Source organism: Dermacentor silvarum, chromosome 1 (assembly GCF_013339745.2).
Source record: "Dermacentor silvarum isolate Dsil-2018 chromosome 1, BIME_Dsil_1.4, whole genome shotgun sequence".
Lineage (NCBI taxonomy): Eukaryota > Metazoa > Arthropoda > Arachnida > Ixodida > Ixodidae > Dermacentor > Dermacentor silvarum.
The window spans coordinates 218808761-218831428 of record NC_051154.1 but is presented as its reverse complement, the minus strand read 5'-3'; the positions used below and the strand labels follow the sequence as shown (position 1 = coordinate 218831428).

General features: G+C 47.7%; 1 protein-coding gene across 3 annotated transcripts in view; it reads right to left on the bottom strand.

Annotated features, from left to right (window-relative positions):
• The window catches only part of LOC119437150 (cholesterol 7-desaturase nvd-like), a 52781-nt gene extending 30459 nt beyond the window's left edge, over positions 1–22322 (bottom strand). For all 3 annotated transcript variants that reach the window (XM_049659981.1, XM_049659980.1, XM_049659982.1), the window contains exons 1-2: positions 22198–22322; positions 229–337 (exon numbers count right to left, since the gene is read on the bottom strand). In XM_049659981.1, the coding sequence (XP_049515938.1) occupies positions 229–337; positions 22198–22256 (168 nt within the window). In that variant the 5' untranslated portion in view covers positions 22257–22322. The remainder of the gene's footprint in view (positions 1–228; positions 338–22197) is intronic.
• Positions 22323–22668: the final 346 nt, after the last annotated feature.

Genomic DNA, 22668 nt, shown 5'->3' with positions numbered 1-22668 from the left:
ATAAATTTGACATAATGATGTTCATTGTCATCTGTCAGTCAGGTTATTTCTGCTTCGGCCTTAGTTTGTGTCAAAACGTGGGGAAATTAGCAACCCTAGACAAATAGCTTGCTGGATTTCATCTTGCATTTAAGTATTCATCCCCAATCATGGAGATGACTTCAAGACTGCATCACTTGTGATGCTTTGTCATGACTTGTCATGACTTGTTCGCGGTTATTATCTTACCTCGTGGTTATTCGAGCTCCCCTTGAAGTAGCGTAGCGCCCAGAGGATGGAGCAGGCCACCACTGCAAACACGGCCACCAGGACTGAGCCATTCTCTGCGACCTGATAACTTTGTGAAGGAATAAATCAATAAGAGTGTCAATGATAAGTGACATCTATGACCCATAAAAAACTTGTTTTGAATATAAGTTAGCCATGGCAAAGATGCTTAACTACCGGGGCTTTGTACTCCAATGTAGCACTGTGCATTGTTATCGGGACGACATAGCGGGCGCCTAAGGAAAATGCGGAGCTGAGCTATGCATTAAAATCCTAATGCCTTGCTATCCCGGCCGCGGCGGCCGCATTCTGATGGGGGCGCAATGCAAAAATGCTCGTGTACCATGCATTGGGTGTGCGTTAAAGAACCCCGGATAGTCAAAATTAATCAGGAGTCCCCCACTTGGGTGCCCAATAATCAAATCGTGGTCTTGGAACGTAAAAGTCAAGAATTAATTTTTATGTCATTGTTGTCTTTTTACATTCTTGATAAGTTATTTAGCAGCTTTCTTGAAACTTTTTTAACTTATGGCATTGGTTTCAAAGAATTATAGTAATCTCTTCATGCAGCAGTCACAACTTGCAGCGAAGGTTGTCTGCCTTTTCTAGTTTGCGCGTTTCGAAGTGATCTGCTGTTCCCTTTTGTACATGTAGAATATATATATATATATATATATATATATATATACGCTGCTTGAATGTTTCTGTAACAGAGCACTCATTCAGAAGACCTCAAAAGCTGGCGCAGGAAGTGCGGGAAGCACTCGTAGCAGTCATGTGGAGTCAAGTCTATACTCGACGTCCCGCTCCTAATAACCAACAGGAAGCTTATATTCTCGCTTTGATAAATGCTTAATTTTATTCACCGGAGCTTTTATTTTTTCAGCACAGGTAGAAGAATAAGGAAAAGCAAGGGCTTAAACGTGAAACTGTGATGTACGCGTATAATAAGCCAGTATTTAGTTGAAGGAAGTCATACCAGTTGCCAAAAGATATCGAGGATAAGAAAGATAAAGAAGCAAAAGCGTTGTTATGCTGAATAAGTTGGTTCTCGCGCAGCAGCTACTATGTTTCCGGCAATTAATAGTGCGTGAAAGAGTACGTGTGTTATTGCGCATTATTTGCTACCAGTCACTGCCCCTACTTTTTAATTTGGGCAATGCTTTGGATGCCTCAACGTTACTAGAAGCGTGTTAAATGTTATTCAGTGCACATCATGCAACGCCGGTGGCTGTAAACCGGTCAAGATAGCACGAAGCCTGAGCTACAGCGTCATCGAAGTCTGGCTCGGCGATAGCAGAAACTTGCAAGTGCCACTGCTCGTTTCTCACCTTCCTTATTTGATTGTATGCGAAATCGCCGACATTGAGATTATTCAGTGTGTGATGTCCCAGCTCACACTGCAAGTGCCTTACGTTATCTATGTGAAGTTTCTCATACGCACTCAGGCAGTGTGTTGCCTTTTTCCACTGATCAACCCGCGACTCTGCCAGCATTTCTTGCGTTCAAAAGCAATTTTGCCGGCGTGGCAAAATTTTGTACTCAGTCAGCAGTTGGCGGCCGGTGACCCCCCCCCCCCCCCCCCAGAGTGCTTCCATTTCATATCACATGCCGTTTGCTTTTGTAGAGCGCAGCTCTTAGGCCCCAGTTCCTGCGTTTCGCGTCAGCGTACCTCGGCGTAACCGAGCGAACGAGCACAGCGAAGGATGAAAGGGCGAACGCGGAGCGCAGCAGGGCATGAAAGACGGCGATAGCGAAGAGAGCGCGACGAGGAAAGCGGAGGAGGAGGGTATGGGGAAAGAGTGAGAAGAAAAGCGTAGGGCCGCGCAAGACGTGTTCTGCGGCGCCGATCGCTACGAGATGGCGCCAGGGTAGCGCGCGTCGTCTGTTCACTGATGACGCCATCGATAAGGCGAGCGCGTCTACGGATACCATATATGAAAACAAAGCGCTGCATGAGCGGAGGTCTGTCTGTGGCAGTTGCTGGGAATCGCGCCCCCGCGTCACCCACGCGCTGCCTATCGCGATCTCCCGATTAGCGAGGCAGTCGCGTCACGCTTCGCTCCGTTTGCAATGTGCCGCACTAGTCAGCATATCTGTGCCAGCCAATATATCGCAAAATGAAAACACGTATATAGCTGCGCTCAAATTTCGCATTAGAGAGTATCGTAATCGTCAGGATTTTTCTTGTTTTTTTAATGTTTTCTTGACGGTTCATTCGACCGTTCATTTTTATAATGTCGTGTAGATAGATGTGCGTGCTACAGAGTGTTGAAAAATGCTACACCGAAAATTTGCTGCTTTCCGGGCTATTCAAGAAATTACCTAAGAGGGAAATAGGAGAAATTATATTAATTTTCGAAAGTTCAGAGCGCTGGGAAAAAAATAAAAAGTACTGCCATGAAAATTCTGTGTTCTTTTTGTTCTTTTGCTTCTTTGGGTAGCTGTCAACTCCATAATTTGATGCACATTTCGAACAGGTAGCATGCAAAAGTAACATATTTTTGTGCCACCCTCAAAGAAGTGAGGTGCCATAACATAATTAACTGGGTGGAGTGCTACCCATTAAACATATACAAAGTAAAAAAAAATTATCTTACTCCTTTAATACGTGCCATTCCTCGGAAGAACTTAGTCTCGAGGAATACGTGGATCTAAGATTCCTTCCGCAGTCGAATAATTTTTACAGAACTATATACAGCTACGTGCTGGATACGTTTTAAGTAAAATGCTTTAAGCACGGCGCTTCGAGTGCAAACGTAGTATTAGGAACGCAACCGCGACGGTGATAGTGTTCTTGATTTATGTTAGCAGTACCGTAGAAATGGTGGTAACCGCCTGGTGGATTCCACGCGCACGCGCACGCGCACCAGTATTGAGTTTGTCCAGACATGCGCTATCCATTTCGAGGCTTAATGTTTGCAGCGAGAAAGCTGGCATACTGATCTCAGGACACAGAGCACTGGAAGTTAAATTGTCGGCTCCCCGCTTCAAGTCCTGTATCTGGAGTAACATTGTTCCCTGGCTGTTCGTCTCTCTAATTCAGAGTCGTATACATAAGCCACCTGAACTGAAGACATCATAGTTCTCTTGAGCACCCGAAGAATGTTGCTGTCACGTTGATAAAAAAAAACAGCACACGGGCACGTCTACATTTGTAAACGCAAGTGTTAAGCGATATTTTTTACAGCGAAGGTGTTATAGGCTAGGTTTCAGGAGATTGCGTCCGTAGAAAACCGGAAGTGTGGTGTACAACAATTTCAGACACGTCGCGCCACCTCGTGGAGTCGTCGTATGAAAACGCCGGGTTGGCGGCGTTTTCAAACTTAGGATTGTAAAAAAAGTGTGCATTATATCGCGGTTTTCGCCGGATCTTACGTTTGCTTCTTCATTATATTGATTACGTGACGTAGATCTGGCGACCACGTGAGCGCGTTACGCTTGTGTGCGCGCCGCGAATGGCGTAGCCTTCTTTAATAAAACGCTTTGACGGTACGGCGATCGCGACTGTGTACGTTCCCTCTGCAATGCCTACGAAAGACATCGAAATGTTCATGATATACATGTTCGGTTGGGTGATGCCCAACGACGATACGCCTTCTCATGGGGGGGGGGGGGGGGGTAATTATTCACTACACCAGACTCACCATCGTCATAGCTTCGCTGGCTCCAATTTTCACATTAGTGAAAGGGCTCTGACTTTTTTTCATTTCGTCCTCCTTCTCTGATTTGATGCACGATCTAATTGAGGCATCATATATGACATACTCGTAATACGTGACACAGATATCTATAGTGCGCAAACTGTGCACGTTGTGAAGTGGGACTTGCTGAGGATAACATTTTCCAGCGTAAGCTGTTATGGGCTCATTACAATAGCCGTTTCGGTTCGCGATGATGCCGCCGCCGATTTTGTACGCCGCCGTAACCGCTCTCGCCGGAAATGCGAAAAAAGTACGGATTCCCGCCGGGATCGAGACCGCGCCCGCTGCATGGGAGCCAGATACTCTACCGCTGAGCCATGCAAGCGCTTGCTATCGGGCAGCGGAAAATGCCCTATAAAAGGCAAGCGCGCAGGGGCAGACGACCCAAGCCTCCACCAGTATGGTGGCGCCATCTAAGTAAGGCCCCTGCAAACGTAGCGTGCGCAGGCGCAGAGGACGAGATGCGATTCAGACGAGGCACGCAATAAAAAAAAAAACGCGAAGCCCAGCCTCCGCCAGTATGGTGGCGCCATCTAGTTAAGATGCCTGCAAACGCAGCGTGCCCGACATGTAAGTTGCGATTGTAAGGTTTGATCAGGCTCAGCAGGCTGCTGTGCAGAGAGCATTACAAGCCGCAGCTCACCGTCGAGGCCGGGCGGACAGTTCAGATCGTTCTCGTCAAAACGAGGCGAATAGACTGCCGCGAAGACCCTGTTGTGCGTGGTGCCGAAATTGGAGCTACTCTTGAGCCGCTACACCAGCTTACGCTGTGACTGTGCTGCGTGTGCCGCGCAGGCCTGTGACGTTCTTCCTTGCCATGTTAATTGTGGCTTTTTTATTCAATAATACCGCGACATCTCGACTGTAAATTAGGTTATGCATATCGGTATTCAGCCAGCAATGGATTTACGCAAACTAATAGGCAGCTGTGAACGCGAAAGTTATTCAGTAAACAAAAATGCGCGCTAAACGAGAGACACAATGACATGCATTCACACCGCCTTGTGGCTCATCTTATTCTTAAGTATTCCAGAGAAAAGAAAAATTATACGCGTCCCACGCACTGTAGGAATCGATGTAAAGGAAGCTTTCTGTGAGGTTTGCTTCGAGTGAGGATAATTAGTGGTGATGTTCACGGCGAATGTTTATGTTTAATTTTTAAACGTTTAGTCCTATACGAGAGTGGTGAGTTGATGTTAAACAATACCTTGCGTGCGCAACTGCTGTTGATCTGCGTAGTATACAAAACACACCGGTAGCCGTGTTTGCTTGAGGCGTTGTTGTGCGCCATTGTTCATAACCTCTGAGAGGGTTGGGCGTTGTCATTGCCTGACATGGCGCATCACACTATGGCAGAAGTCTTAAACTTTAATTGAATTATGGGGATGTACGCGCCAAAACCACAATCGGATTATGAGGCACGCCGTAGTGGAGGGCTCCGGATTAATGTCGACACCCTGGTGTTCTTTAACGTGCACCTAAATTTAAGTGCACGAGCGTATTTGTATCTCCCTCCCGTGGAAATGCGGCTGCCATTGCCGGGATCGAAACCGCGACCTCGTGCAATGCCATAGCCGCAAAGCTACCACGGTGGGCACAGAAGTGTTGATTTCAGGTGCGACCACTAGCGTAGTGTTACCTAGACCGTACAATGCTTTAATGCGGCTTTGCGTCGCCACGCGGTGTTTATTGTTCAGAAACAGCAGAAACGTACCGTACCGTAGTTTCAGTTTGCCCGCAACCGCTGTCGTGTCTATAGTAATAGCGCTTATTTGCCTTCTCACGTCACCTGCTGCTCGCGGGCGCCGCACTCTCAGCCGGTGAGTGACGTCTATGTCGTTAGAGCGCTACGTACTTCGCCGTGCTGTGACGTCACTGTCACTGACATGTGACTTCGAGAATTATTCAAGGCAACAGCGGTTATTTGTTTGATCTGTTGCTTCATAGACGAACTAAAGTTTAGAGAAAAATAACACCTACAAACCGAATGTCTGCGTGCCTTTGTACTTCAGTTTCGTCTGCTTGTTCCCACGTTGTGCATTCGCGCGCGCTGAGAGTGAAACTATATGTCATTTGCTACTGCATTCCAGCGCGCGATCATGCTCTATGATCCGCTTGCGTCTGTCTCAATGTTCGTGTAGCACTGACTTATACCGCTAGTCAGGTGTTCTCGTGCACAGCGCGGAAAATCGTGCGCTGCGCGAAACAAAACAAATGCAACAGCTCGCGTGCACGACCGTCAGCGCAAGTGCGCCGCGCAGAAAGAAAACAAGATAAAAAAATAAAATAAGGCGGGGCATGTGAAGTATGTTTCTTGCGAGCCTCCAGCTCCGGTATGGGATAGAGTAACTGTATAGGCTCCCTTTAGGGAGCCTGAAGGGACCCTATATATACAGTAACACTGGTATGGGAGAACGCAGGGAAGGAATTTCGCTTGCGGAGGCTAGACGGGGATAGTGGAGAGTGTGTCCTTGTTGTCGGCACTTAAATATTTCTATCTTGGCAATTAATGAACCAATTTGAAACATTCTTGCGGTAGAGCACTCCCAAGAGGGTACGTAATAACTTCCAGCGCATAACCAAAATTTGCTATGTGGCCGGGTGAGGGGCCCTTTAAACGATTCGCTTTAAAAAAAACTGCTTTACCGGACTCCCGGTATTTCGCGTAAGAAGTTCATGGCAAATTAATACTTCTAAGGAAAACTCCCCGCAGCGTAAACGCATCGAAGTGGCGACAGCATGTATGTCGCTATGGTGCATCGACTTTATCGTTGCCATAAGGTGAGATGCCTACCAAACTTGGCGGTAGTACCAAGCTGAATTTCAATTTGTCAACCCCGTTCATTACAATATGGCAGGTGCATATGGGGGGAGGGGCGCATGATAATAGTATCGTTTTCTGGGAATAATACTTGATAGATGACTTTCATGGAATGATCACAGATCGTCCTTTGAGGAGCGTGCTCAGCGCACCTTGAATATTCTTGGATGCATAACATGCATCACATGGGGAGGCGCATCTGAACCTGTGATGACACTACATGTTGCGCTTATTCACCACGCTATTGCCTACTCCTTGCCTGACCCGTCGCAGCGGAGTAGTGGCTTCGGCGTTACGTTGCTAAGCCCGAGGGCGGGGTTTGAAATCCCGGCCACGGTGACCGCATGTCAATGGGGGCGAAGTGCAAAAGCATCCGTGTAACGTGCATTAGATGCACGTTAAAGAACCCCAGGTGACCAAAATTAATTCGGAGACCCGGACTTCGGCGTGCCTCATAATCAGATTATGTCGTTGACATGTAAAACCCTACAATTTACATTTATTCTTTACTTGTCATGAATAATCCATCGCAGTATAAACAACGTCGACTAACAAACATAATAGCCAGAAGTCTGAGAATATTCTTTGTAGTTACCCTTTCAATGTTGAGCAATCTTGTCATAGCTGAAACGAGGGAACCCCCTATTCCCGCCTCCTCACGCAAAATAAATGTGTGGCCATTTTCTCCGTTTGTCATCGCGACGCGAAGATCGTCCACTAAAATCCAATCTTATGTAGAGGCGTGGAAGTATCTGTGATGCGGTGCGACCACTACAGACTTAATTTCCCAAAGCATGCCCTACTCAACAGCCAGACAATAATCATCCTCCTTGGAGGCTGACGACGTGCTCAGTGATGCTGAATGTTCCTTTCAGAAAAAAGAAATCTCAGGCTCATCAATAGGCGGCAAAACGTCTGATATACTACATAGTCGACTACGGGAAAACAATACGTTTGCCTTCACAGATACATCAATGACAGATGTCAGCTCGACTGCTACATTTTACATCCGAGCATTTGAAGTAACGAAAGTTACCATGTCTCTCACAAAAAGTCATCGACATTAGCAGAGCTATTTGACATTCGACAAGATGCGACATTTGTGGCCCAAAGTACACGCACTCAAAATTGGGTAATCTATCCTTACTTTAAAGCAGCCCTGGATACAATATTACAATGCTATTTTCATGGTGATAACTCCTCGCTTTGCTGCGAAACTAGGAAAATATTGACCCTGGCCCCTTATTCCGGCCATCAGATCCGTTTGCAGTGGATCCCAGGCAAAATTAGACAACGGGAAATTAAGTAGTGGACAAAATGACTACTGCGGCACATTCTCTGAATTACCTCAAGCCAATATAATTATCTGCATTTGACTCCAAAACTGAGGCGCAGATTATCAAAAACGATGGGCTTCGATGAGCTGACAAAATCACAAAATCACATCTCTTGTACAACATAGACCTTTCATTACGCTTATCACCAAACGTCAAGATAAAATGGGCTTTAGATACACTCTTGCATCATTTACGTCTCGATGTGGCGTACACACACCGTTTTCTATGTCACGTACGGAAAATACCCTCTTCAGACTGCGTAGAATGTGGCACCTCGGTATCGTCGCAAGCGAGGAAACCTGCAGCAGTTCATAACAAGCAAGGAGCCGCCAGATGTCATCGCCCTGCAGGAGACCGGGGGGATGGCAAAATTATCGGGTTATAAATCATACAGTCCTTCCGGCGAGCAGGCAACCGTCACGACACTGGTACACAGAAACCTCGTGGCTGTCGAGCACGATACCGGAATGCGAGGCATAGACCACGTCCTTATTGAAATAATTCCCTCCCGCAAAGAAGCGGGAAGTCTATTTATTCTGAACATATACAGTCCACCCCGGCACAAGCCGAAATTCGGTCCACTCTTCCGCAAAGCGTTGAGCGTAGCAGACAAACAGGCGCTAGTCGTGGTCGGCGATTTTAACGCGCCACACGCGGCATGGGGATACAGCTTAGGTAACATTAAGGGCCGATGCTTATGGGCAGATGCTCAGCAGGAAAGACTAACGCTCATAACTGATCCTCAAGCACCCACCAGAATAGGAAACAGCGTAAGCAACGACACGACACCAGATCTCACGTTTACAAAAAACATAGTGAATTCTCGATGGAAAAACATGCAGGAAAGCTTAGGTAGTGACCATTACATCGTCGTCACAACGGTAAAAGCAGGCCCAAAGAAAAAGAGGGGTAGAGAACTGAAACTTGTAGAATGGGACTCTTACCGCAAAATCCGAAAGGAAGATGCGGAAGCGAATATAACGGACATCGAGAAATGGGCAAAGAAACTACAACAAAGTGTTAAACGAGCTACCAAAACTGTTCCAAAAGAGGCAGGGATTGAGGAGATGGATAGCAGGTTATTACATATGTGGGAAGCGAAAGGTAGTATGCTGAAAAGATGGAAAAAGCAAAAACATAATTGGAAATTAAGGAAGAGAATTGCAGAATTAGACAAGGAAATCGAAGTTTATGCGAATAGGTTAACCCAACAAAATTGGGAGGCCACGTGCAATTCGATGGAGAGGCAAATGGGTATGTCCAAGACCTGGAACATTCTCCGATGCCTCTTGGATGCCGAGAGTACAAAAACTGTACAAAGACACAATGTACAGAAGGTTATACACAGCTACGCAGGTACAGAAAAAGAGCTCTTTCGAGAGCTCCAAAAGATGTACGTTGGAGATGCGAATAGAGAACGACTTCCGGATTACAGCGGCAATGATAATCCTGATCTCGATGCCCCCATTACGGAGGCAGAAGTCAGATATGAACTTACCAGACTGAACCCGAAATCTGCACCAGGGCCTGATGGTATAACCAATAAAATGCTCAGAAACCTCGACGATGAATCCATCCGAGCTCTCACAGACAACATGAATAAGTGTTGGGAGCAAGGTGACATTCCAAGTCAATGGAAAGCAGCCCAAATCACCTTTATACCAAAGCCTGGAAAGAAACTACACCTGACAAACTTAAGGCCCATATCGCTAACATCCTGCGTCGGTAAACTCATGGAACATGTGGTTCTCACACGCCTCACGAGATGCATGGATGATGGAGGACTTTACCCACATAGCATGGTTGGATTTCGACCAAAGTTATCGACGCAGGATATTATGCTCCAACTTAAACATCACATATTAGATGTGGGCGCGAAAACTCTAGACACCAAGGCGATACTAGGGCTCGATCTAACAAAGGCCTTTGACACTGTCACGCACAAAGCAGTACTGCAAAATCTCCAAGAGTTGCATGTAGGACGTAAAACATACGCGTACATCAAAGACTTCTTGACGGATCGTACGGCAAAGATTACAATTGGGGGAACCAAATCGGAGGAGATCAAACTTGGTAATAGGGGTACTCCGCAGGGGTCGGTCCTATCCCCCTTTCTATTCAACGTGGCAATGATTGGTCTGCCTGTGAGACTCGAAAAAATAGAAGGACTCGGGCACAGCCTATACGCGGACGACATTACCCTCTGGGTGGCGGCTGGAAGCGATGGGCACGTGGAAGAGATCCTCCAAACAGCAGTAAACACGGTCGAAAGCTACATCAGAGACAAGGGACTGCGATGTTCCTCTCAAAAATCAGAACTACTGCTCTATAGACCCACATGCAGAGGTCGAAAAAGCATTAAGGAAACGCCGGACATTGTGGTCACAGTAGAAGGCACCAGGATACCGATAGTGGAGAGCCTAAGAATACTGGGACTCCGCATATCCGAAAACGGTCATAATGGGGAAACCATTAGACTACTGGATAATAGTGTTTACCAAACAATTAGACTAATAAAGCGGATATCCAACAGGAACTATGGCATGAAAGAGCACAATCTTATTCGATTAATAGAAGCATTCGTAATCAGTCGTATTGTATATGTGGTCCCTTACCTTAAGCTCTACGCTGCGGAGAAAGCCAAGATAGAATGTATCATTAGAAGGGCGTATAAGCAAGCCTTGGGACTTCCAGCAAATACGTCAAACGAGAAGTTGCTAGCACTCGGCGTGCACAACACATTAGACGAACTTATTGAGGCCCAGAAAGTGGCGCAGTATGAAAGACTTACGCAGAGTTTGACGGGCAGACACATATTAAACGACATCGGAATATCGTACGAAGCACAGCACGGACTGCGGGGAGACATCCCAAGGAAAATAAGGGAAAATCTCTCAATACTCCCAATCCCCAGAAACATGCACCCGGAGTTTCACGAAGAAAGAAGAATCGCAAGAGCGAGAGCTCTCCACAAAAAATTCAGTAGTGCTAGGGACGTGGTCTATGTGGACGCGGCGGAATACACAAATAGACAGAGTATGTCGATAGTTGCTACCAGTCTAGAGGGTGACTCCAGAGTTAGTGGCAGTGTAAAAACAGGAAAGGCTGAGGTGGCGGAGGAGGCTGCCTTAGCACTGGCAATAGCCTCCACGGAGGCCAACATCATAGTCAGCGACTCCAAGACCGCCGTCAAAAACTATGCCAAAGGAAGAATCTCGCCGGAAGCGCTACGAATTTTAGCCAACTATCGAGAAGATCGAAAAGTTTACATTATATGGGCACCCGCACACTCCTCCCTTCCCGGGAACGAAATTGCGCACAACCTGGCTCGAGAACTGACGGACCGAGCAGGTAACACGCAAATACTGGGAACGGAGAGAGACCGGATGACCAGCTTTACAGAGATAACCAAACACTATAAATTGGGCAGGGCCCGTTTCCCCCCGGCACACTCCTCGCTAAGTAGACGGCAAGCGACAGCATGGCGCTTGTTGCAAACAGAAACATATCCGAACCTGGTGGCCTACCACCGCTACTATCCAGAACTTTACACCGATAGATGCAGATTCTGTCAAGAAAGGGCGGACTTGCAACATATGGTTTGGGCTTGTCCTGGGACACCCATACAGAATAGAACGCACAAGACCAGAGAGCAGTGGGAGACCGCGCTGCTCAGCTCTGCACCGGAAGACCAACTTAAGGCAATCCAGCAGGCCGAAGATGCCACCAGAGCCCAAGGGCTCGAGGCCGTCATCTAGGTAGAGACGCCTAGGTCTCACAAATCTGCTACACAAATAAAGTTTATTCCTCCTCCTCCTCCTCCTCGGAAGCCTCTGTAGAACATTACCGCATCAATTTACCCATACATCAAGAGACACTTCGTCATCGTCTTGAAGCCTAAGATAAGCGCCCCTTATCTGTAAAAAAATGCTTGGTCCCTGGTCCTGTCCCTATAAACAAAGAGAAGCTATAAAAGGAATGCGCAGTGTTCTTGTAGACTGTCATCTCATTAGTTCCTTGTCAACACTGATTTGTGCGACGTAAGCTATGCCGGGCTACAACGCCATGATGACTTTGTCGTACCATTAGATATTTGTATGCTTTGGTATGCTTTTCCTTATTTTACCTCCGTTTTATTATCCTCAGAACTTTTTCAAGTCACATAATTCTTCTACACTCTGCTTTGAACTGATGTATTTAATCATGAGCAGAGTAATTGTTCTTGTCCCAGGTCATACGGCTAACTCTGTATTATTTATGTATAGATTTACGGTTGATATCAAGTCCTTTGTACACTTATAGAGTGCATTTAGGGAGTTTCACTCGGTGCTCTTGTGAAAGCTTCTAATGTATATTTTTTTCAATTGTTCCATTTATACGGTTCCCTCGTGTGCTGTTTATAATATGTGTGTGTGTGTGTGTGTGTGTGTGTGTGTGTGTGTGTGTGTGTGTGTGTGTGTGTGTGTGTGTGTGTGTGTGTGTGTGTTTAACTACGATTTTGGCACAGCGGGCTTTTCAGTAGCCAAACTTCCCATATTTTTGCAGTTAATAAACAACAATACTTCGTACTCCCGAGGATAAATAGCGACCTCGGTGGTTACAGAGCCCGCTGTTGCGTTGTGTTGTTGGTAAGCTTTCTCTAAGTTTCATGCGTGAATATTACCATCTAAGCTCTGGCTAGAAATGATGCGCAGCAATGTTTTCGTGTATGCCGGCGAGTATCTTAAGTCCAGGGCCGAGAGAACAGAGCCACCAGTGGATATCTTCGGTGTGTGGGAATGCACAACCAATAAACGAGAAACAGATTATGTGTACAGTAGCTACCGACGTGCTCTAAAATTTTATCTCTAAGTTGATCACTCCATAGTTCTCGATTCGCGAGATCGCTGTAGAGCTTTCTATAGTTATGATTTATTCTCAATTCTGTTATACTGAATATCCTACTGTGATAATAATTCTATGTTTAGTATATCCAAAATCAAAAAAAGATGGCTGACTAATGGAGTAGCACACGAGGAATAAGGATTATAAACAGGGATAAGATGCCTCAGAAAGGCTGGCCAACGTTTCGATAGGAGGACCTATCTTCGTCAAAGGCGGCCTCGTCATCCTCGGCGGGTTAGTTTTAAAGGGTTAGTGGAGTGACGTCACGTCGATGTCCGCTGTGGCTGTCTGTAAAGGGGGAGACTGAAAAGAGAATGAGCGCCGGCGCTTGACTGGCTAGGCGCGGTTTCTAAGACGAGGGGACAAGAGCGGGAGAGCGAGAAAGTGACAAAAAAAATTATATATATATATATATATATATATATATATATATATATATAAAAGAAAACCACCGTCAGAGGGGGTTGGGGGAGCGAGAGGCGAGTGAGCGTTCGGAGGAGTCGTGGTTGGCGTGCGTTTGGGGTCCCTGAAGAGCCGGTCAGTGTGCAGGTCACAATACGAGACTCGTATTGTGACCTGCACACTGACCGGCTCTTCAGGGACCCCAAACGCACGCCAACCACGACTCCTCCGAATCAACTCGTATTGTGACCTGCACACTGACCGGCTCTTCAGGGACCCCAAACGCACGCCAACCACGACTCCTCCGAACGCTCACTCGCCTCTCGCTCCCCCAACCCCCTCTGACGGTGGTTTTCTTTTTTTTATATATATATATATATAATTTTTTTTGTCACTTTCTCGCTCTCCCGCTCTTGTCCCCTCGTCTTAGAAACCGCGCCTAGCCAGTCAAGCGCCGGCGCTCATTCTCTTTTCAGTCTCCCCCTTTACAGACAGCCACAGCGGACATCGACGTGACGTCACTCCACTAACCCTTTAAATCTAACCCGCCGAGGATGACGAGGCCGCCTTTGACGAAGATAGGTCCTCCTATCGAAACGTTGGCCAGCCTTTCTGAGGCATCTTATCCCTGTTTATAATCCTTATTCCTCGTATGTTTAGTATAGTTGACTGTTTTACTGCAGCTGCTACAATAAGACTACAGGTAACTTGTGTGAATCGATAAATCACCAGCATAAGATATTGCGCATGAAATCTCAATGAGACAACATGCCACAAACCAACTTTACTTTTATGAAAAAACAACAGCACTAACAGACGCCATTACAGGTTTCGTAAATAGAGTCTCACTGATGCTACTCTCGACAAAGCACAAGTGCTGTTAATCCACAAACATCTGGCAATATAGCATTGTTTTAGTTGCTTTGTTTCTCCTGTCTAATTGAACTGTTTTTGAGGCGATCCCAAAGCAAAGATTCTATGTATAAATCTGATAACTTTCAAAGCTTGAGCTGTGCAGCTGAAGCTTTGTATCACGTATGCATGCTATTGTGGGCTCCAATGGAGCGAAAGCGACGGTTTGTCGTCAGACCGCACTCATAGCTTGGAGTAACTAAAAGAGCTAAACGCTCTTTGCATAAAACTGTGATTTAGAGGACTTGCCATAGCAATTTCAGGCCTTTCTTGCAAACCAACAAGACAGCGCCGTCGCCACACTCTTTCCCCTTCTCCCCTGCCCGTCTCAGTTCCTGTCCACGCACCATGATACGGACGAAAGCCGCCCAGGGTGTCCCCCCCCCCCCCCCCCCCTTTTGCAACGCACCCGTCTCCATTCCTGTCCACGCGCCGTGATACGGGCGTAAGCCGCCCAGGCTACCCCGTCTGGGAACGCATGAGGGGAATGCATCCGGGGACTACTAGAGGTAAACAGCTTGGCTGTACAAAAATACTGGTTCGGTTCGGGTTCAGTGCGCTCCTACTTCGTTCCGGTTCAGTTTCAGTTCAGATAAAGAAAAAACGAAATGGTTCGTGAACCGCTTCGCCCCACTGAACCGGTGCGCGAACCGGTTCAGCACAGTAAACTTTATCCTGCCCTATATGGCGAAATGTTGCGGAGTGCTACCGACTTGTCCACACGACGCATGCCCAGGCTTTGTCAGGATGTGGAAGAAATGGTCTTTCTGGTAGATGAGAGACAGAAAATGTTTCTTACATGGATATTAATGAAGTTTAATGTACTACACCTACAACAGTGATACACATAAAGACGGTCATCTTAGGAATTGTCATCGCAAGCGAATGCGGCACGCGAGGCGATGCCTCGAACCGTCCTCCCTCTTTCCCGCGTTTTCTTTTAAATTTATAGGAGGGGTTTGAGTACTAAAATTTCCGAAACGAATCGCGAATAAGAGTACTTGAGAAAAACGAATGTCCAATATCAAATAAAATATCGTGTATTTCTGATTTCTAAACAAAGCGAAATGAAAAATTTCACGGGCCGGTTCTGCAACAAAAGACTTGTTTACATTGTTCACTACATGTACACCGTGATAAAGTAAGATCACATCTTGTACACGATGACGTTGGAAGTAACAAAAAAAAAAAAAGGGGGGGGGGGTACAGAACGTGCCAAATACATGTAGCAGAGTGTATAGTGCTCATAGAAAGAGCAAATGACAATACTAGAACGCCGAGCATCATTTCATAGAAATACAAAAATGTTGAGATTGTTCAAATAATAAACTTATTTATCTAAATGGCAACAGTGATTTCATATGCCGCCTAAGACGACATACGAGCGTATGCTTACTCAACGGCCAGTAGGGAAGGAAGAAAGGAGAAATAGATGGAGGCGAGCCACTTCTCAGTACAGCAGTCTACCCTGTGCTGGGGAAAAGCGGTAAGGGGAATAAAAGAACGGCTAGTAACTATTGTGCATAAGTGACCTCCTCCGCGTGTTAGTTCAGGAACTCGCCCCCGATCGCTTGCACACACAAACATTCGACAACTTCGAATAGTGAATTCCCGAATCGAGTCTATTCTATTTGTATTCAAATTTGGAATATTAGCGCACATCTAGAAAATATCAAAGCCCCTTTCTTAAAGAAAGATGGTTGAACGGGAAGCTTTCTCCCTTGCAAACTAAATAAAAGTCCAAAGCCAACGGCCACGCAACGAACCCAAGGAAATGCTGAGCGACCCGATGTGATGCATATGTGATTTGATTGGTTGTTTAGGATTGTATTTTTTGAACGTTGAAGTTGAATGAAGACACATTTCGGTAAGTTGCATAACCTTTATTTTAGATGATGTAGTCGTAGATAACACGCACGCACTCACACTATCACGCACGAATGTACACTTGCACAGTATTGCCTTGTGATCGCTGTGGTAGGCGGTCAGAGGCTCTGCTAGAGCACTGCACGGGCTCGGGTTTACCCGAAAGCCCGGGCCACGGGCCAGGCCGGGCCGGGTAGGGCAGTTACTTTACGGGCTCTGGCCGGGCTCGGGCATGGAATGTGCTTTTTAACTCGGGCCCGGGCCGGGCTCGGACTTTCTGGTGGTGTGCATGTAACGTGCAGCGAGTTATCCTCGCGCATCTCGACTCTGAAAAACCTGTTGCCCCGGCGCAGCTGGAAGCTAGCAGTGCTGCTCCCTGTTTACTTCCCTTTTATTTTGCCGTCGTATTTTGCGCTGTTTGAACAGAATGTCAAAGTCCAGAATGACCGAAGTCGCCTCAAACCAAAGGATGCCATTGTAGGTGGTGGTGATGTTGAAGCAGGCGGGGATAGCCTGGCATACATGGCCGGCAATTGTTCCGCCTTATCCTCCTTCGAGTTGAGATCAGGGGTGTGTCACCAGGTGTCGATGAGCCCCGTGTCTCGCAAGAGGGCTATCAACAGTCGTTGTGCTCTCTTCCTGATTGCCGCGGGCCCTCCAGGGAAAACGACGTCTTCAAAGGTCCTGTGCGTAAGACCGATCTTTTGTAGGCTGTCGACCATCGCTTTTCTTTCTGTGTCAAACTGCGGGCATAGCCAAATGAAATGTTCGATGTCACCAATGTCACCACAGAAAGCAGAGAGTGGAGAAGCGGGAAGCCCAATTTGGAATAACCAAGCTATGGTGTACGCGGAGTCGGTCCTGATGCGGCATGAAAGCGTCGCTTCATCGCGGGTAAATCCATGAGTGACATAGGCTTCGTGTGGATTCTTGTGGATCTCCCTAAAGTGAAGGCGGATTGCACCCTTAGGGTTCTGAAAAGCTTTTGCAGCTTTCACTTTTGAGACACATGTCAGCGCTAGGCGTGCAATGCCATTGTTTTCCTTACCTAAATCAATGTAATTAATGCTTTCAGCGCGGTGCAAGCGCGTTCGCGACTTGCTGATTCTTCAAAGGCGAATTGGTAAAACGATGACTGGTAAGATAAGATAATTCGTCACGCGGCTGAAATATGGCACTGCGTCCATCTCATGATAGCACGCATGTTCTCAACCGGCCGCCTAGCAGCAGTGCATTACGCTTCACCATGGAGGAACGAGAAGCTTTCTTTCTCCATTTACTCCATCCATGCGCTGCGCTCACGACCGGTCGTGGCTGCGCTTCGGCTATGTGTACTAGAATACGGTTGAGTTGGACGAGCGGCTGGGGCGGCGCATGCTTTGCAGTGAGACGCCCGACGTGGAAAAATACTGTGGCGGCGCTGCGATAGAAGTGGATTGGGCCGCATCAAAGTCGCGCCGTTGGAAACTGCTGGCGATACTGCTCGGCAGGGATATTCTTAATACTTCGCGCTCTGGTATTTGCGTTCAGAACGCTCGAATGGTGTTCATAATTGCATATGACATGTATTTATGCCTTAAGAATAAATTCCTTTCATGCTCTTCTTTGTTTTGTTTTTGAATGCCGCTCGGTGATCTTTTTCGGTCTCAGGCCGGGTTCAGGCCGGTTTAGAGCCGGGCTCGGGCCGGGCTCGGGCCGGGCTCGGGCCGGGCTCGGGCTGGCTCGGGCCGGGCTCGGGCCTATAAAGTAAAGGGGTGGCGGGCTGGGCCGGGCGGGTAACGTATATTATTTCCGGACCCGGGCCGGGCCCGGGTCTAGCCATAAAACTTTTGGTCGGGCTCGGGCGGGCAGCCCAACGTAAAAACGGGCCCGGGCCGTACCCGTGCAGTGCTCTAGGCTCTGCCGTGGCTGATACATGGGTTCGGCCTTGCGGGCACGCTCGCGCTCGCGCTTACGTTCGCGTACGGCAGCCTCTTCTGCCGTGCGATGCACCCGCGGCCTATCCCATGGTAACGGTCGGGAATGCATGCATTGCGTGACGCGCGTAATGCAATGCAGATATGTGCAGTTCGTCTGGGTAGCGTGGCGTTCCAGTTGTTGCAGTTGCCATTGTTCTTATCGGTACAACTGCGAATGCAAACTGTAGTGTTCTACGATACGTATGTCGTGCGCTGTTGTTCTATTGTGTGCGGAGATGCGCAGATAGTTCCATTGTGTAAGTTGGCTTTCCTGCAGTGCGTTTTCGGCGCTCACGGACGAATCAGTGAGACATAGAAAGCTTCGCTATAAAATTCCCGATATAGCTTTATGTTGCTCAATACGTGCTACATGAAGAATCTGCATGAAGAAACCCACGAATACACACAAAGTGCCTCGAGCGGCCAGTCGCGCGGCACATTTATGTGTATTCGGGGGCTTCTCTCATGCTTGGAAAAGCGACGGCAAGCATTACCTTGGTTCTGTCCAGCTACGCGGCATTTGCATATTTTTAACGTTTGGCTCAAGTTACCTGGGACGCCCAGTATAGTACGTGCGTGCATCTTGCAAAATGCAGGGCCCGTATTCACAAAACAGTTGTTATACGTTACAACAGTTAGTAACAGCAACTGGTAGCTGATCGTGATGTCGGATATGTAATTCGCATAGGCGACCTGCCAATGGCAAACAGCACTTACGAACAAAAAAGCTTTGTGAATTTGGACCAAGGTTTTCTCCGCACCACATAACAGTAGCATCCATACCATATGACTGCTATGACTTCCATCAGGTTTAGGGCTACCGTTGGTTGTCCAGTAAGCAGGAGCATTCGTTGAGAAGAACAGCAAATTGGGCAAGTTGATTTAGATTCGTGGATGGGAGCAGCGCAAGAAACGGAGACGAAGCATGCGAGAAGACAAACACGTGGTTCTTGTCTCTCGTTCTTCGTCGGCGTTTACTGCGCTGTCCTCAACCATCGGTGAGTGTTCGATCCGCACTCTGACGTGTCATTCGTACAACTTAAGTCGGCCTTTTCAAATGCTATATTAGTGTAGGGTAGAGCACTGCACGGGCCGATTTTTTCAGCCCCGGCCCGGGCCTGTTATTACGTTTGCCTGCCCGCCCGAGCCCGACCAAAAGCTTTATGGCAAGACCCGGGCCAGGCCCGGGTCCGGAAATAATCTACATTACCCGCCCGGCCCGGCCTGCCACCCCTTTACATTATAGGCCCGAGCCCGGCCCGAGCCCGGCTCGAAACCGGCCCGAACCCGGCCCGAGACCGAAAAAGATCACTGAGCAGCATTAAAAAATAAAATAAAGAAGAGAATGAAAGGAATCTATTCTTAAGGCATAAATACATGCCATATGCAATTATCAACACCATTTGAGTGGTCTGAACGCAAATACCAGCGTGCGAAGTAGTACGAATGACCCTGCCGAGCAGTATCGCCAGCAGTTTCCAACGGCGCGACCTAGATGCGGCCCAATCCACTTCTATCGCAGCGCCGCCGCAGTAGTTTTCCACGTCGGGCGCCTCACTGCAAAGCATGCGCCGCCCCAGCCGATCGTCCCACTCAACCGTGTCCTAGTACACTATTGACCCTTTTCGCGGAGCAGTTTGCTCTAGAGGAACGAGATGGCGCTTTCGGCCGCGCGCCATACGTTGCCTCAGCGAATGCGCACGAATACGAAACGATTACTGCTTCTGCCCTGCTACTGTGCGATCAGCTGTCGAAAATGCAACTGGGTGTGCGCTAATGCACTGTGTCCAATTCATACTGCAAAATGTGTAACGATAAAGGGAAGACGTGTGCGGTAGTTCGCTGCAAAAATAGTGATTCACATAATAATGAATGAAATGAACCTGTATCGCCGCTGCTACATAAGGACTGCCTGTGTCTCCGCCCTTCGCGATGCACGGCTTTCCTCAAGGATAAAAAAATATTATTCATCCGCCTGCGCTGTATAGCTAACCTCTAAAGAAAGGACTTCAACTCCGGAACGTCGGCACTTGGGAGTCAGTATCGCTCGTTACAAAATGAAGTAGTGCTACTTACTGGCATAATAAGTTTCCCGCACGTTATCTACACACATCCACCCTTACTAGTACGAAAACTTACGCCCACCCTATCGCCAACGTGTGAGTGAATAGGCGCACACTTCAATCAATGTGCCGAAGCATGAGTGATGGCGACTACACCGACAAGACACGAATGTTGGAAGATGAATGTTTCGTGACGGTCCACAATAGCAAGGGAGGGACTAGCGATAATACGTCTTTGCTACGAGCTACCTGCAAAGTACAGAACATTTAAATTCAAGCTTTGTGCGCAGCAAGAACAAATTTATCGCAGCAGAGCAGACCCGTGAGTGATTACGCTGAAAATAAACAATCAGATAGTGGCCGCACCGAGGAACTTTACTGAGTCAGAAATATGACAAGCCGCTGGTTCAAAATGTTTACCAAATAAAGAAGGCAGAGGACATTGATCCCGATTTAATTCATAAGCGGAAAGTTTGGACAGCTTGGAATACATTTCTAGCCCCGCTTTTAGTACGATCACCGTATACGCTGCTCGCGCCGTTTGGACAAGGCGTAATGAGCTCTGAAAGCACTTGCATGTCCTCTAAAGCTGTGGCCAAAGCTTCGTGTCGTGCACACAGTCACCGTCTACGATATGCGTCGAAACGGAGGTTTGCTGCGCCGCACCGGCGTCGACCACGCGCGTGCATTGTAAACGCGGAGACAATGGAGGCGGCTGAGGCAAGCAATGGACGCGTCACCACGTGATCAAACATGACAGCGCCCAGGGGAGCGCCGCGAAAAGGGTCGATAGCCGAAGCGTAGCCACGACCGCTCGTGAGCGCAGCGCATGGATGGAGTAAATGGAGAAAGAAAGCTTCTCGTTCCTCCATGGTGAAGCGTAATGCACTGGTGCTAGGCGGCCGGTTGAGAACATGCGTGCAATCATGGATGGACGGAATGCCATATTTCAGCCGCGTGACGAATTATCTTATCTTAACAGTCATCGTTTTACCAATTCGCCTTTGAAGAATCAGCAAGTCGCGAACGCGCTTGCACTGCGCTGAAAGAATTAATTACATTCATTTAGGTAAGGAATACAAGGGCATCCTTTAGATGAGGTGACTTCGGTCTTTCTGGACTTTTACATTCTGTTCAAACAGTGCAAAATACGACGGAGAAGAAAAGGGAAGTACACAGGAGTAGCACTGCTAGCTTCCAGCTGCGCCGGGGCAACAGGCTTTTCAGAGTCGAGACGCACGAGGATAATTCGCTGCACGTTACATGCACACCACCAGAAAGTCCGAGCCCGGCCCGGACCCGCGTCGCAATACCCGAGCCCGGCCCGGGCTTGGGTCAAAAAGCACATGCCGTGTCCGAGCCCGGCCCGGGCCCATGAAAAAACTGTTCTACCCGGGCAGGGCCGGGCCCGGGCTTTCGTGTAAGCCCGAGCCCGTGCAGTGCTCTAGTGTAGGGTTCCAGTGTCAAAGCACGTTTCGCTCGATAGCGCGCGCGTAGGGAATGTCTAGGTGCATGACCTGTTTCTTTCCATACCTGTTCAAAATCTGCAAGTTTAGCTCGAAACAAGCGAGCTCAAGCCAAGTACTGATGATTAAAAGTGTCTCACCAAAGTGTCTCACCAAGTGTATTAAAGACTTGCATAAAAAATCGCACACCTAACGCGTTTTCCAGTGATCGCGACGATGCTTTTTTGTCGCGTTTTTAATTGGGAACGCGTAAGAATTAATATGCTGGTCAACTCGAGTACAGAATCCCTTTCAGTTGTACGAGAGAATGAGACTTACAATAACAGTGTCAAGAAGACATTGATTGTGTTTCACGCAGCGCTTAACTATGCTACCGACCGATGGAATCACCTCTACAATGTAAAGAATCAAATATTCTGATTACATTGATGGTGATTATTCTCGGGAAAGACCTTATGAGCTTTCGCGAGCACCTTTTACGATAACGTCTGGCATAAGAAGTCAGATGGTCGCTTACCCTGAAAGTGTTAGTGGATGCAGTCGCACACATTGCTCTGACGATGTCTCCTCGCCCATGGTGACTCGGCGGAACACTCCAACGAGACTAAAAGCTCGCTCTAGAAGTACGTTGAAAGAGAGTAAAAAAAAAAAGAAATGGCTGCAGACCTTGCGGTATAATGTGTCCCCTTCGCGCTTCACGTTCACGCTCTCACTGACACACTGCTCCACTGGAGCCTCTCGACAAAGCCAGTTTTTCTTGACTTCTCTGAGGTAACTACCATCCTTTGGTACTTTTCGTGCTGTAAAAACGATGCGACTCGAACTACATCAAAACGAGCGTGGAATTAGCAATATTCGTAATTGACCTCCGCAGAATACTTGATTTTCCTCCTTACGGAGCCATCTACTTTGGCGACCTTGAACAAGGTGTGGGTTTTCGCAAGGACAAGGGGCGAGTGATGCGCACTGTACAGAATACGGGGCTTTT